At 36.8% G+C, this 16,382-nt stretch overlaps 1 protein-coding gene across 2 annotated transcripts in view; it reads left to right on the top strand.

Annotated features, from left to right (window-relative positions):
- The window catches only part of ARID2 (AT-rich interaction domain 2), a 104,197-nt gene that overhangs the window by 49,239 nt on the left and 38,576 nt on the right, over window positions 1-16,382 (top strand). For both annotated transcript variants that reach the window (XM_086480405.1, XM_086480399.1), the window contains 3 exons: window positions 11,340-11,473; window positions 12,333-12,551; window positions 15,310-15,377. In XM_086480405.1, the coding sequence (XP_086336531.1) occupies window positions 11,340-11,473; window positions 12,333-12,551; window positions 15,310-15,377 (421 nt within the window). The remainder of the gene's footprint in view (window positions 1-11,339; window positions 11,474-12,332; window positions 12,552-15,309; window positions 15,378-16,382) is intronic.

The raw sequence follows: 16,382 nt of genomic DNA, 5'->3' as shown, positions 1-16,382 counted from the left end.
TGAAATATGTATGTGTGTATTTGTATTAAAATGTCTTGCTTCTCAAGAAATAGATCTGGAACACTTGGTTGTTTATTTGTGGTGTCAAAGCCTATAATATGTTTAATGTAGTTTTGCTTGTTTCTAGTCTTGTAAGTGACTATTAGATTTTTAGCTTTAATGTTTGGCGAAATATGAGCCACTATTTTTAATGGAAGTCCCCAGCTTTAAAACATGCTTTAAGTTATCACACCATGTAGGAATGATAACTTTGTGTCCTGTTTTGTTTTGTTTTGTTTTTTTAATAAATAAATATTATTTTACGTATATATGCATGCATATATTTTAAAACGTGTTTCCTCTTTAAATTAATTTATTGGATCAATATGTCTGTTGCTGTCAAAACACCACCTAGTTCTAGGATGTGTTTGTGAAAGAGTTCACAAGTTACCTTTATTTTAGTGTTTACTTTGAAACTCGACTTAGTGACCTACATAGTGTTCACTGAAAGCAAGCTTTTACGTTCTGTGCAGACTCTGTATTGCAAGACATGCTGTGTATAATTAACGCTATGCAGGAAGGTATTTAGTTGAAACTATTATTATAACTGTATCACAATACATCTTACAGTGTAGAGACATTCCATTGTATCACCAGCTCTGCAGTGGATACAGGAATACAGAAAGCTGTTGTAGAGACTTGCATAATGTGGTGGCATTTGGGATTTCAGTGGCTGCCTGAAATGAGATGGCTGGTGTGGGTGATAGTGTGCTATTGTGACTTGCTGGGGACAAGCCACACAGTGCTTAGTTAGAATTTCTTGTGTGTGCCCACAGTGATTCCTAACGTGTGATACAGTTTGTATTAGTGCATCGTTGTCATCCAGATACTCTTGTGTTCAGGCATTGTGGGGAAGTCGAGGTAGTACTGTGGATTGTTTCCCAAAATAGAGAAACGTCGGGGTTTTTCTAGAATTTGCGAGTGTTTTATGGAGATAGCAAAAAATCTCAAGGATGCTGATGTTTTGTTTGAAGAGCTAAACTCAGACTGCTGTGATACTTGACGGACTTGATGAGCTGTCATCCTAGATTGCAACAGAATGACTATGATATTAGTAAGATGAATACATCTGGGAATTGCCTTTGTTGAAAAGTTAATTCCCAGATATAGGCTGGAGACTTAATACTATTAATAATGGTACAGCTCAGATATTCCTGGATGTGAAGTCCATCAGATCTAATGAAACAGCTGCTGAAGCAGAAAGAGGTGATGCTCGTTTTGAATTGGTTTTGGCAAGCAGTGAGAATGCAGTAGAAGTGTTAGTCCTGCAAAATAACTGTGGACTGCAGCTGTGGATCACAAGTGGATTCAGTTTAATTAAATTTAAAAATAAATGAAAACAAGCCTGTAAGTGAAGTATCTTAATTCCAAAAGAACAGAGGTTAATGCGTTTTGGTGTTAGTTACAGCACAGTAGACCAGAATTTAGTTGCTTAACTGTCAAGACTTTTTCAACTGGGCATGGTGCTTTTGCTGTGTGGAGACTTTCCCCTGGAGTCCTTCTGAGAGATTTGGCCACAGTGCTTAAGAAGATTTAGAGGAAGGTTAAAGGAATGTAGGAGTAGAAGGACTAAATTTCTTTCGGCTAATAAATCTTCACGGTGAATGAAACCTTTGCCTTTTATTTTAGGACTTCTTTCTCCCTCCCCCCTCCTTCTGTAACAACCTGGAGTTCCTCTTAACTTAGAGATGGTTAAAATACCTGTTTTCTTCTGTTCTCAGTTATGCAGTATATTTATCCAGAATCTGCTGGAGTTCCTGGTAGTGCAACTTCTTCAGAGGCTTGTGTTGTCATCCCCCAGACACACCAGTCTTTTGAAGTTGTCCTCCAGCATACACACTTCAGTTGGCTGGCATATGTCTTCTACTATTTTCCTTCTAAATTGGAGCATTATTAGTATGAAAGCATAAAATAACATCTTAATTTCTTTCCTCTTGGTGTTCCCATAGATATTAAGAATGTATTTTCAGTGACTTCAGAATGATTTTTTGTTTGTGGGTTTTTTTTTTTAACTTAGAAGCATTGCATCTTTTTCTTATTGTTGTAATGTCTTAACAAACTGAAACTTCCAGGATTGCTGATGTTCATGAATTTTACACTTTCTTTTCTAACAATAAATAATATGTCTTACCTTAACAAAGATTCAGAACTTCATGAAGCATGCATTTGGTTTTCTTCTGTTTCCAAAGGCATCTTGGTAGCTTAAGAATTTATTAACCAAATTTCAAGCAAACCTCGAATTGGACTGTCTATCATGTAGTCTCCCATAACCTATGTTATAAAATGTTGTCAATGCATTTAAATCCCAGTGTATGCAATTGTATTTTGTATGTGGATCTGTATAAAGGTCTTGGACTAATTCTAATCTGCACGGGGCCTTCAGAGTTTGCTCACAGTTCTCCTTATGAGTGACAGAATGCGGTCAGGGTGGAGGCTGGACTGGTGGAGTCCCTGGTACGTTGCGTGTGGTCAAGTGGGGCTGCACGGGAGCTGGCTCCAGAGCAGGCCTGCCTAGGCTGGAGGACAGTATTCTGCGGCCGCATAGTGGAGCACCCGGCCAGATGTTTGAAAAGCACAACTGTTAGAGTTTCGTACTTATCTGGCAACCTGGCCAGGTACAGTGTAAGAGTCTTCATTTGTCAGCTTGTCTTACTAGGCGGTCACAGTAAGCCAGAAATGAACCGAATGCTGCTGACAATCACCTGTGGCGTGTTTCACTGGGTGCAGGTGAGATACTCAGTTTCTGAGTTAGACAACGTGAAGATGGAAAACAGACAAACATTGTTTTGAAGGATTCAGGTGCAAGCATCGGTTCTGACAATAACTGGATGTAACTGTTGAATTGGATCTCATGGTGCCCTCGGGGCCAAGGAAAAAAGCCCCGAAAAGATTGCTGATGACACTGGTGAAACACTCAGATACAAAATCGAGTTTGAGGTAGCTTGTTGGTGTACGCTGAAAGTTTGAGCAGAGCTTTGAAGCAGGTTGTTGTTTGGCATTTCCAGGTACTAGTTAGGGTAACTCTTGGGACAGGGTTTTTTTAAGATATTACTTGGGGCAGCAGCAGCAGCAGCAGCTTCGTTAAGCTCTAAGCAGGAGTTTTATTCCAGAGCGTGGCACCAGTCTCTACTGTGTGGAGCATAAGTGGTTTGACCCTGCTGAGAAATAGCCTTCTCTGTGATTAAAATGCTGCCTGCTATTACGCTTTCAAGTAACTGTAACAGGCATAGAGTCATGCTATAGGACTACAGTGGGTTGTCTGGTAACGATGTTAGCTTTTTCAAAAGGTTGCAGCTTTTGTTTGGCACCACAAGTTCACGAGTTCTCCCATGTAAAAAAGTTAGATGTACAACTGAGTGAACCACACGTGAGTGCAAGTACCAATGTGCTGCATGTATTAGGGAGGAATGCTATTGGAAGCCTGAGAGGTATTTGGGTTTTTAAGATCGAAGTCTTACAATAGTAGGTAGCTTTTAAATTTTTATCCCCTGCTGCCTCCAATATTTTAGTTACTTTCATTGTTTCACCCAAGCATGGAACCCTGTTCTGAAAATTTTCTAGTTGGTGTAGCATTGCCACTGTGGAGTTCCTTACTCTTTCAGATCAGGGGAAGAAGCGTGTCAAATTAGGGGCAAAGAGAGACAATAGCAACGATTCTCCCTTAGGGTGACAAACTGGAATATGGAGTAGTGTGAAGTCCTTATTACAGTAAGGATTTTGTCGCATGATTATCTAGGGTGGTGGTGGTGGTAGGATTGCAAATAGGGAGAGGGGATGCAGGAGAATAAGCAGGAAGAGCATATTTGTCTTGCTACATAACAAAGTTGTTCAAGCTAACAGAATTGTATAAGTTCCTGTTGTCAGTTCCCTGCTAATAACAGTGCCAGAAAGTTCCAAGAAAGATCAGCTGGAGAGCTCTAGTAGGAATGGTACCTGCTTGCCCTTCAGCCAAATACAAAGATAAGGCATTGGTAGTTGGACTGTGATGGTTGATGCTGTTTTGCCAGGCGCTGGCTTAATGTGTATTTGGCAAATCTACTGTGTCCTGGTATAGGGAGCCAAAATACCCAAATAAGCCAAGTGTTTTAAACTAAAACATAAAATAGGTTGACAAGTATTAAGAGAGTATGTGGTGTAGTCTAAATTTTCAGTTGGAGACCATCATAATCTAAAACTCTGGATGCTTTTTTATTCAAATTATCTGCTTTTGTGAGAAGCAGATTCAGAAAGTACCAGAAATGTCCCCCAGACCCTAGCTTGAGACCTTGCAGTATACTGTAAGCCCATTCAGGGCTAGTGTTGATAGTAAACTTGGCATGCCACTAGCTGTATCTAGTGTGGACTTCCTTTTACTAGTATTTTTTCCCAAATGTCTGAAAACAAGCCTGAAACTAACTTGACTGAATAAAACCTGTGTTGTTTCTTAAATAAGTATTTTAAATGGACAAAAATATTAGCCATTTTCACAGACCTTATTTTCACATGGACCTGAAACAAAATGACTTATTGAAGTTCTGTCACAGGAACAGAAATGTGTAATATGTGAATTTGATTTTCAAAGGGATATTATCTTTTGATTTCCAACTCAAGGGATCCTTGAAGGAACCAAGTTTTCATAAAGCATTGAAATCACTTGCCCTTCAAAAAGTAGGCAGCCTTCACATGTCTCTGGTTGCCCGTGCATTTTCTCATATTTCAGTACTTTGCATATCCTGTAGTTGTAGCTATTCACCAGATGTGTGTGTGTGTGTGGTGGTGTTTTGAGGGTGTGTGTAGGGTGTTGTTGGGTTGCATTTGGGTTTTTTGGGGAGGGTATGTGTTTAATGGTTTTTCTTTTTGGTTTGGTTTGTTTGTTTGTTTGTTTTTAAATTAAGCCTCTCGGAATAGAGGTGTGATCCAAGCTGAAAGGAGCAAGTACCCTCAGGAAGTTTGCTGATGATGCTAATCTGGGAGGAGTGGCTGACACACCAGAAGGCTGTGCTGCCATTCAGAGAGACCTGGACAGGCTGGAGAGCTGGGTGGGGAGAAATGTAATGAAATACAGCAAGGGCAAGTGCAGAGTCTTGCATCTGGGAAAGAACAACTTCATGTACCAGTATAGGTTGCGGACTGAGCTGTTAGAGAGTAGTGTAGGCGAAAGGGACCTGTGGGTCCTGGTGGACAGCAGGATGACCATGAGCCAGCCATGTGCCCTCGTGGCCAAGAAGGCCAGTGGCGTCCTGGGGTGTATTAGAAGGGGGGTGGTCAGGAGGTCGAGAGAAGTTCTCCTCCCCCTCTACTCTGCCCTGCTGAGACCCCATCTAGAATAGTGGTCTAGTTCTGGGCCCCCCAGTTAAAGAGGGACAGGGAACTACTGGAGAGAGTCCTGCAGAGGGCTGTGAAGATGGTGAGGGGACTGGAGCATCTCTCCTACGAGGAAAGGCTGAGAGACCTGGGTCTGTTTAGCCTGCAGAAGAGAAGACTGAGAGGGGATCTTATCAATGCTTATAAATATCTAAAGGGCAGGTGTCAAGAGGATGGGGCCAGGCTCTTCTCAGTGGTGCCCAGCAACAGGACAAGGGGCAACGGGCACAGACTGGAGCACAGGAAGTTCTGCCTCAACATGAGGAAAAACTTTTTTCCATTATGAGTGACAGAGCACTGGAACAGGCTGCCCAGGGGGGTTGTGGAGTCTCCTACTCTGGAGATACTCAAAACCCACCTGGACACGTTTCTGTGTGACCTACTCTTGGTGAACCTGCTTTAGCAGGTGGGGGTTGGACTAGATGATCTCCAGAGGTGCCTTCCAACCCCTGCCATGCTGTGATTCTGTGAGTGGCTGTAAATTGCTGCTGGATTTCATTGCATTTCCGTTTCTTCAGTATTTTGGCTTGTGTGCACTGGGCTAACACCAGTTCAAGATGCCATGCTAACAGTGTGGAGCACCTTTCAGTGTATGTACAGGAGGCAGTTTTCCTCAGTACTCTGTGCTCACCGAGGCTTCCACATAGTACTTATTTTTTTTCCTTGGACATCTTTGAAACTTTTATAAACACTGCTTGTTTCATTAGTAGTTTTGTTCTGGTCCTTCATTCAGTTAGTTGCTTTAGGTTTTGGTTGTTTGGTTTTTTTTTTTTTTTTTTACATATTAGACCCTGATAGAGAAAGATGTAGCTAATAGTTCAGTTGGCGTTGAAATTAAAAGAGAAGATTGGAAGATTGAGACCTGTGTTGTTGATGTATTCTGCGTTTGCTAAATTAAGGAAGCATTCTGAATTCCTAAAACCTTTTTCTGTGATCAAAGTATGTGTTTCTAGTCTATAGCTACAGATCTAAGTTGTTTTGAAACATGAGGTTAGCCTTTTGTAACTATCTGATTATAATTTATGAGCTTTTGCACAACTTTTTCAGTAATAAAAAACTCCATTTATTATTCTTAAATTTCTTGTATCGTTAGAGCAAGGCCTGTCTTTATAATAACTGTTCTGCTGTTTGCGTAGTAGCTGTATGCCAGACTGGTAAGATTAGAATTTAAGACTAGTAAAGCTCATTTACAAGCTAATTTACAAAGCTCCTTCTCTACACTAAAATTCCAGGTCGTGCATTCTCTCTGCAGGAAACAAAAGGAAGGTTTGGAGGATCGAGGTCTGTATGGCCGTCTGTGAACAGTCAGTACTTATGTAGCATAAAGGAATCATACTCAAGCAGTCTGTTACAGTCTGATTATTATGGATGAAATTTGTTAATACAGTGCTGTTGAACTCAATGGATTCAGTGGTAGTGAACTGTCCTCCTGCTGAATTAGCAGTGTCTTAAAAGGAATAAGTGTACGTGTTAGAGGTGGAGGCAGTCTTTCTATCTGTCATGTGGGTTTGGTGGTTTTTTTTTTTTTTTAGTCTTTGTAACTGGTGCTTTGAGGTTGTTGGGGGCTTTTAAATGTCATTTTACTTTCCTCAGCAAACTTGATTAGTTTGGGATGAGATAGGAGAAAGAGGGAGTGTTCTTTGAAGAGGTGGAACTTTGGTAAATTGAATAACAACAAAAACGGCTGAGAATTTAGGAAAGTTGGTACTTATTTTGGCATAGGGAAAAATTAGATCATCACTTCAGGTTGATTTGAATCCTGGTTTTCTATGAAATACTTAATAAGGCATTTGTGAAAACTCTGTGAGAGTTGTCAACACTGAAAAAAATTACAACCATTTTAGTTTGTAAAGATCTTTTAATTTACACAAGATTTTTCTGCCTCCCCTAAATTTCTTAGTCAAACCGACTGGGAAATAGTGTAATTCACTGAGGGAAGAAGGAAAGTAGATTTTGAAATTTCAGAGTTTCTGTGTTTGGCAGAACTGTTTTTACACATTTTAATAAAGTAGGTATTAACAAAGGAGCACATCTCGGGTATTCATACTGTTCAGCTCTGCTGGGACATGGTTTTAATAAAAAGCATAAGGTTCAGTATTTGTATTTTGCAATATGGAAGAACACGGATTATTTTGTGATACATAAGGCGCTTTTTTTTTTTTTTAAAATGCTTAAATGGCTATTCATTCTTGTAGAACGGACAAGTCCAGAAAAAGATGGTAGTAGATTTGCAAATGGTATTTTGAGTACTGTATGCGTTTCTGTGTAGGGATTTTTACTTCATCTTATTAAATATTCTTGTGAAATCTTATATTCAGTAATGAAAGTGGTTTATGCTAAGCTTAAGCTTTGACTCAAACCAACAAATATGAGGAAATTAGATCTAGCCACAGCACTTCTAAAGTCCCATTAGCCAAGCTAAAGCAGTGTAGCTTCTGCCAGTGTGGCAATGGTATATGCACATCATCTTCTTGCCGTCCTCAGCTGTGTACACCTGCTGTTTCCCCTGCATCAGCTCTAGTATTCATCTTACCACTATTAAGTTTGAAAAATTAGTGAAAAGCCAACGTAGAATGTTTGCTAAATGAGCTCCCTGAAGAGTGAGAGACTGCATGGTTAGAAGGAGGGAAGGTCAAGCTGTCTCTCACCTAGTCCTTTAGGTTGTGATCATAAACACACATTTATCTAGACTAGATTTGATTTATTAATAGGTTTGATTAATCTGATTCAAGACTTTGTGAAGGCCGTAACTTTTCCTCAACATGCCTTTTCCTCAATTTCAGCAGCTTTTGATGATCTCACAGGAGTAAAAAGCAAAGCGTATGCGTACGTAGGAAAGATCATAGAGTTTTAGGTTTCCTTTTCACTTGGTATCAGAAGTTAGACTAGTTTTGTGAAATCATCTTTTCAACAGTGGTCACATCAGTTACTGTAGAAACTCATTCAAACCATGATGACAGGGATGATGACAGATTCAGTGTTTTACTGAACTGTTTGAAAGAAAACAAACAAATGCTGGTAGCAGATAGGAGATGGACCTTTGCAATGAGCAGTGTTTAACTGAAAGTATTTTAATTGTTCCCGTGGTTCATATTGGACCAGGATGAGTTAGAAATTCTGGGGTCCTTCATGCTGTTAGACTTGCACATAGTTCAGGATCTTGCACAACTGTGTTTTTTCTCAAGATTTTAGAAGCCACTGTTAAGTTTATTTTTAAATACCAATCACTAATGCATACAGGTGGGAATTTAGACTATCAGAATACGTAAGTCACTGGTATTTTTTTCAGTTCATGCCACTGCAATATTTTCTGCATTCAGAATTGTCAGAATAGGGAGCGATGCTGGTCGGTACATAGGTGTACATAGTTTAGAACAATGAGCCTTAAAGAAATGCTTCTGTCACTGGAAGACTAAAATACTTTATAGAATATTTAAACCCATGGATTTCTAGCTTTCACAATCAGAGATGGGTGTTTTCTTCCAGTAAACCTTGGTTTTGTAGCTGTTAGGGTATCTACACAGTTATTTTGAGAAACCAGTGCAGGTATGCTTTAGAATGCATGGAGTCATGGGACACATAAGATTGCATGGTGCATTATTCAGGCATTCATTTTTTGACTGTACACTTCAATGTTTAGCTATGCTACTATAGCTTCATGCTTTTAAAAATCTTTTTATCTGTGTATTCCACAGTATGTATATTTCTCTCTCCTCTACTTTTAAATTGCTTAATCCCATACTATATTTAATATTAATCTCCCACACAAAGCTTGAGCATGGTTCTGAATTGGGCTCTAACATGCTCTCCAGTGTGTGTATACACACACACACACACACACACACACACACACACACACTGAAAAACCCTACTTGTGTTATTTTTTGTTTAAAGTTATCCTAAAATGTTTAAGAAGTTCTCAAATAAATGATGATATGGAAAATGGAAATTGTCACATCTAATATTTGTGTGTGTGTGTGATTGCCATATTCAGTGATTTAATGTTCATTTGTGGAGTGCTTAACAATTCTTTGACATTGGAAGGAAATGAGTTTTTTTGGGTTTTTTTTTAAATAAAAGCTGCAATAGCTGAAAACAGATAATAGAGCAGAATAAAGCTATGGTATTACTTCTCTGGTAAAATGCAAGAAAGGCAGTGAAATAATAAAACAGTTATGTTTAATACAACAAAAATTAAAATCTTTAGAAGGGAGGTGCATGATTTTATTTTCCCCCTTGAAGTAGTCTTTTCTCATATGCTGAGAATCACCTTTTGCCTTATAGAAGCTATGTATGATATTTGGGTTTAATCTTTGGATATAAGATGTAAGGTAAAGGAAAGTAGTGGGATAAAAGGATAAGGAAAGTGTAGTGGAAGAGAAAAATTAGGATTTAGATCTAAAAACCTGTGGGTAGGAGAGTGAGCTATGAGTTTTAAAAAGTTACAAACGATTTTGTAGGATTTTACTTTTTTGTAGATTCTAAATTGGAAACTAATTTATATAAACGAGGATTTTTAATTTAAAATAAACCCCAACCATATTTAAATGTAATTTTTAGTCTGTTAAAATCTCTAAAAGCAAATGCTAGTGCAGGGAAGATTTTTTTGCCGTCTCAACTCAAGAGTCTGGAGAATAAGGAGGGCACTGTAGCAGTGGTTCACATAACAGTGACATATATAGTACTTTGAATATCCTAAACACTAGTCAGACACAAATCACAGCTGCATGTGATACAGTAGAGCATGATATATACCTTATTAACTCTGTAATTTTTTCCTTTCTTCTGGAATGTACCATTTTCTTAACAAAAAATGTATTTGCTAACATTTTAAAGATATGGTTATGTCACTGATACCTCACTTAATGAAATAATTACTAATTTAATGCATGTGAAATATTCCCCAGGGGTCAATGAGAATACTGTTTTCTTAAAATCTTTCTGATTCACTTAATGACTTCAGTGTCTACTGACAAAAATTATACCAAAACCTTGGGGTTTTCTCCTATATTATTTATTTTTAGCATGAGGAAGATAAATGTTTTAAATTATTTCCTGATTATACAATATTTTTATAATTACTTAATTGTATTGATATTGTCAGTTTTCAGCACAACAATGAAAGTTTGTAAATGTAGGCAGTTTTGTGATCTTGATGTAATTTCATGAATGGTTTTGCAGCTACGTATTGGTGTGAAGTTAAGGCTATAGTGGGCCTTTCAACTTGACTTTATATATTGGAGTGTAGAAGGTTCTGAAAGTGAGTTTTTAATCTGAATTAACTGTTGATTGAGGTAATTTAATTTACCAAGCTGATCGACTGTTTACTTTTGGTGTATATATAACTTCTCTGCTTGTAGTCCATTCTGCGTTGAGTATATCAGCATTTTTTTTCTTAAGGGGTTCGGAGGGATTTTCTGTAGTCATTAGCTGCAGCTAATTCTGATCCTGAATTGTTGCTCCCGATATCCCTGAGTTCTCTCACTCTTGCGTAATTGTTAGGACTTGGTATACTGATTCTCTTTAGGCCAGGCAAAAAGTAGTAAGTATTTTTCCGGACTTGACCTCAGTATGTGTATTGATAACCTGCGCAAAGTAGTTTTTATGATGCTTCCACCTGCAGAGTTCTCTTGGGTAGCTAAAGCTGATTTAGGAAAAATGGACTTAGTCACAAAAAGGCTCAATGGGTTGCAATTTAGCTAGAGATTGTTGTGGAGAAATGTGAAGGAATTTAGTATCTAAATCCATAATTCCACATATCTGCATTTTCTGTATTGCTTATTGTCACTCTTGACTCATGTTCTATGTTTTGCACCACTTTGACTTCGTTTCCAGTAAATCTCCTTGTTTGTACAGTTTGTTTCCTTTGGCAGTTCAGCTCTTGGGGGCCGAAGGATTTAGTTGTACTATGTATATTCAAAACATTTTGTTTTGTTTTGTTTTGTTTTTTATTCCAGTTATCTAGAAAAGTATGAAAAAGTCCATCATTTTGGGGAGGAGGATGATGAGGTACAGCCAGGCAATCCAAAGCCACAACTTCCTATTGGTGCAATTCCAACTTCCTATAACTACCAGCAACACAGTGTGTCAGGTAAATTTTTGAGGAATAAAAGTGCTTTTTTTTAAATATATATATTTTTGGAAAGGCTACGAAAATAGTGTGTAGATCAATTTGCAATATTATTAAAACAATCTAATCTGTTGGTCACTCAAATTATTAATTTAATACCCTCAAAAACCTTTCTAATGTGAACCAAAACAAAATAAATATGAAAATCCATAAGCTATTTCTCTTCTTTACAAATGTTCCTCTTCCTAATTAGCAGGGCTGAATAGTTACTTGTCTTGAAAAACTGTACCTGGAAAATTCACAGATTGTGTTTCTGTCATATCGGTCATTTCTTCAGAGCCAAATACCTGAATTGAGCATACAATTAATTAAGCTGTGAAACCTGAGGAATAAAGCACATGTGTAAGGAGCCAGAATCAACACCATCGTAATTTAGAGATCAAAGTATCAATCTTGAATCGATAAACAAATCAGAAGCTGGTGGACTCTGTGGAATGGATGCGTAATTCGTTGTGTTGAAAGTGACTTCAAATTGTATTACAATTCTGTTCTGCCTTAATTAAAGTTTGTGTTTTCAAAGCTTTTCTTTGGGGCAACATACTGCAGTATCGCATTCTGGAGATGATGAAGGACTTAGTATCTAAGTAGAAAGGTAAACAGCTAAGTAGAAGGTGTTCAGCATTTTGGCCAAAGTCTGATGGAAAAAAAGGAAAAAAATAAACTGAATACTGTAAAAACTTGTTAAAACCCTCAATACCTTATTAATACACTTAAAAAATACTTCACATTCATAACAATACTGCTTAATGTATCATCTGAATAATAATTCATGTAGCTGTAAAAATGTGATTTTTTTGGTGTTTTTTTTTTTCTTATTTAGATTACCTTCGTCAAAGCTATGGGCTGTCTATGGACTTAAACTCACCAAATGACTATAATAAATTGGTGCTTTCACTGTTATCTGGACTCCCAAATGAAGTGGACTTTGCAATTAATGTATGTACTCTTCTTTCAAATGAAAGCAAGCATGTTATGCAGCTTGAAAAGGACCCTAAAATCATCACTTTACTGCTTGCAAATGCTGGGGTGTTTGATGACAGTAAGTATATAACATTTTTGCAACAGAAGGCGTCAATACCTGTTGTAACATCTTTCACAGCCCTTGATAATTAAAATGTTTATAATTTATTGCACTGTAATATATCTCATTTTTCTTTTTACCTTGTCCACAGTTACAGGTTTTTATCAGACGTTACAAGTACCTTTTAAGTTAGGCGATTTAAAACAGTGTTATTTAACAGTTTAGTGAAATGTAAGAATTAGTTTTTCAGTGATAGTGTTTAATTGTTCAGGATGCTCAAATTTGCAGCATTGGATTTCCATCTGCTTGTAGTATATTACTGTTTTCTTCTGAATTCATAGGACCATGCTGACTTTTCATACTTCTCTTCGAGTAGCAGTCACAAATTTAAAAATTAAGAAGAGGCAGTTTGAAAACAATGACCCACTAAGATTTTTATCCTGATACTTCACTACACATTCAACTGTGGTGAAACTCAGAATACAAAACTCAAGGGGTATAAATCTTAATCTGAGTTTCATATTTACTTAATGTATTAGCACATAAATTTTAAAAGAGAGTCTATTCCATCAAAATAGTTCAGTATGTGAAGTAAATTCTTCTGAATTGTTCAGTCTGACCTCCATGCCAAATTGTTCCTTGTTAATTGCTTGTTTGTCTTTTTGTCAAGGAGAGGGGAAAAAAATAAGTTAACCCAAACCATCCTAAAATCATAACAGCATAGCTTTTGTCTCATGATGGTGAGGAGGAAGTATTTACTGATTTTATGTACTGATTTTTTTTTAATACTGAATTTCAGAAATTACCACCGTAAGAAATTGCTCAAATGAGCTTTTTCAGCTAAGTCTATTTGAATCTGCTAGTACAGAAGATAATAATCTGTTCGAGTATAAATTTACTTTGCATGTGTAAGCACAAACATAGTATGTTATGTCAGAGATTCTGTTTTAGAATTCTGGGGAAGAATCAGTCTTAGACATTCTATACTGTTTGGTGTTGGTTTGTTTTGGTTTTAAATCATTAGCATTTTTCCATAATGGTTTGTAGCTTCGTCTGCCCAATATTGCATCAGTGTTCTCCAGCTTCTCTTTTAAATTTTTTGTTTGTATCCGTGCCCTTCAGATATGCTTAGATCTTGGTCATTTAGTGTCTGAATCTAGCCCAGTCACAAGAACTTTCAAAGAAAACTATTTGAAAGGAAGCTGAAGTGAAACTTAGTCCTGCATAGTAGTGATTCCAGGATGCTTGCTGTCTAGATTTTTGAGTATACCACCACTCCCCCATTCGTTTGATGGAGCTGCTAAGGACTTTGGAATTACAAATAAATTGATCAAGTTATGTGTTGCTATTTCATAACTCTTTTTGGATATTGCAAAGGTAGACAGTGTTTTCTCAAGTTCTCAACTTGGCATCTGAGCCACATGCTTGTTCCATAGCTGGTCTGTGTGAGTATTTCTCATATTGAAAAATATTTGACGTAAAGCCGAGAGGAATGATGAGCATGTAATGGGCTTGCTGTTTTCATTCTGTGGGGAAAAATTCATTTTTATCTTGCCTGATTACGTCTTCTGGATAAATCCATGGGGTGTTCTAGTGGCATTAGGAGGACTAGTTGGGGCAAACTGGGGAAAGAAGGGAGCTGTGTGTTTGCTTATTTTCGAAGCGTAAAAGTTTGATTCAAAGTACTTACTTGCTTTTGTATTATAAATAATTGAAGGTAAATCTGTCAGATTTGGTGACTAAATGGAATCTGTAATTAGCAAATTCAGCTAGTATGAAAATCCTGTCACAATAATTCCAGGTGTAAATAAACGATAGCTGATTAACTTTAATGTGGGCTTTAGATTTGCCTTGTCTATAATTAAGGTTTTATTATTGTTGGTATTTATAATGCAGTGTTTCTAAGTAACAAGAAAATGTCTTCAGCTTTTTTTTTTTTTTTTTTTTACCCGCATAAAGTTTGAGATGACAGGTGATAGAGCAGCCCCAGGGGTTTCGGGGTATATAGTGTCTCCAGTTTGGAGTGCTGCATAAGCCTTGGTTTGGATTCTGTGAGTTGAAAGCTGATGTGGTCTTGGTATTGAGATTTGTAGCATTTTGCTCAAACCAATAAAACATTATGAACCAAAATGTTCAAGTATAACTTAAGCAAGTTATTAGTTCATTACAGAACTACTGCAAGACGGAGTTTATTTTTGGATTGACTGAGTCTTTGAGTCAGATTGACTGAGTCTTTTGCTGCTTTCAAGGAGTGATGATTAGAAAACGTGTGGTAGTGGCTCCACCAAACACCCAAGAACATCAGTTACGCTTCCTGGTTAAATATAGAGTTTGATTTGAGTGCTGTCAAAACCTCCCTGCTACTGTTATGTTTCCTAAAAAAATATTAGTGGGAATTTGTTTGATTACCAACGAGTGTTTATGGCATACACAGTGCACATGGAAAACAGTTGTTGATGTAAGGTTGAAAATTGAGCAGTCGTCCTGACCCCTGGAAAAGAGCTATGGAAAAGTTTCCCATGTGTTTTTTAAAGGGTTCAGAAACTAGTCCATTCTTTATGCGCTGCTTATTCTCAATTTAAACTATAAAACTGCAGTAGCAGTTAATTAAATGGTTATAGAAATTTCAGTTGGTTTATGCAGGATTTTTTTTTTGTGAAAAGGAAGCACTGGAAGAGTCTGTAGTGTTGTTGAATCTTTATTTAGTTTATGGATTAGTAAAAAGTCAAAAATGTTCTTTTTTTATTTTACTAAATTCTACCTTTTGTGCTTAAAGCTTTAGGATCATTTTCTGCTGTATTTGGAGAAGAATGGAAGGAGAAAACTGATAGAGATTTTGTTAAGGTAATTTAAAAGTTATTAAAATAATTTTGAACTGCATATGGCGGGTATCAAATCCTTTAAAAAGATAGGAAACTGTAAGATATACTAGCATATGTCTTTAGAATTACTCTCAACTTTATTCCTTTGATTTAAATATAATAGCACACTAAATCATAGATGTCATAAAACGTTTGGATAAGCAGGAAGGAATGTATTACGAAAAAGTAGGTGCAGGCAAATTAATAAAGAGGTTCCATGTTTCTTTTTATAAGAAAGCTAATACGTGTGAGGAATTCCTAAGTAAAACCAGCCAACATATTTAACAACAGAGAACACTGATGTTTTATTTAAAAACTGCCACGATCTGTAAAGAAATATTCTGGATTATGAAAACTTAAGTCCATAACATAAGAAGCATAGGACAAATGTAAATAAGTTAGCAATGTTGCAAGTTTGTTTCAGTTAAACTATTTTTGCATAAGGCTTTTTTATCTTTCCACTAGAGGGCATGGTCTACTGTATAAGTAATGAAATGAGGTAAAAATATAACTATAAAGTTTCTTTGTATAAATGCTTCCTCTTTATTCTAGGTGAGCATTTTGGGGTGAATGAGAGCATTAAATACATTAGAGCTGAAAGCAATTTGACATTTCAGCATATTTGCTATGATACACAATTTCCTTAAATTCAGAGGCGATGATTTATGTGGCTAAAATAGAAGAAAGTTAGATGAAAATAAATTTTGATAACATATACCTTTTATTAAGTAAAAATGTGAAGAGATAAGCTGCTGAGTTCCTTACGAACTCATAGCCAAGTTTCTGCTCAATTTCTTAATCGTCTCATATACTGAAATGTTTTACCAGTATTATAGAGAAATATTTGTTAGGAGTTTTTTCCCATTTGTCTTTTGTTTTATTTTTATATAACTGAATTTTGGGAAAAGTTGAACCATAGTAGTGTTAGTTAAAGGATAAATATTGCTGAAATATTAGTGAATAGATTCCGTAGTCAAAATTTCCTAGG

Source organism: Leptosomus discolor, chromosome 1 (genome assembly GCF_034619465.1).
Source record: "Leptosomus discolor isolate bLepDis1 chromosome 1, bLepDis1.hap2, whole genome shotgun sequence".
Lineage (NCBI taxonomy): Eukaryota > Metazoa > Chordata > Aves > Leptosomiformes > Leptosomidae > Leptosomus > Leptosomus discolor.
Note: the sequence above shows the minus strand (reverse complement) of the source record. Positions and strands in the feature narration are given on the sequence as shown.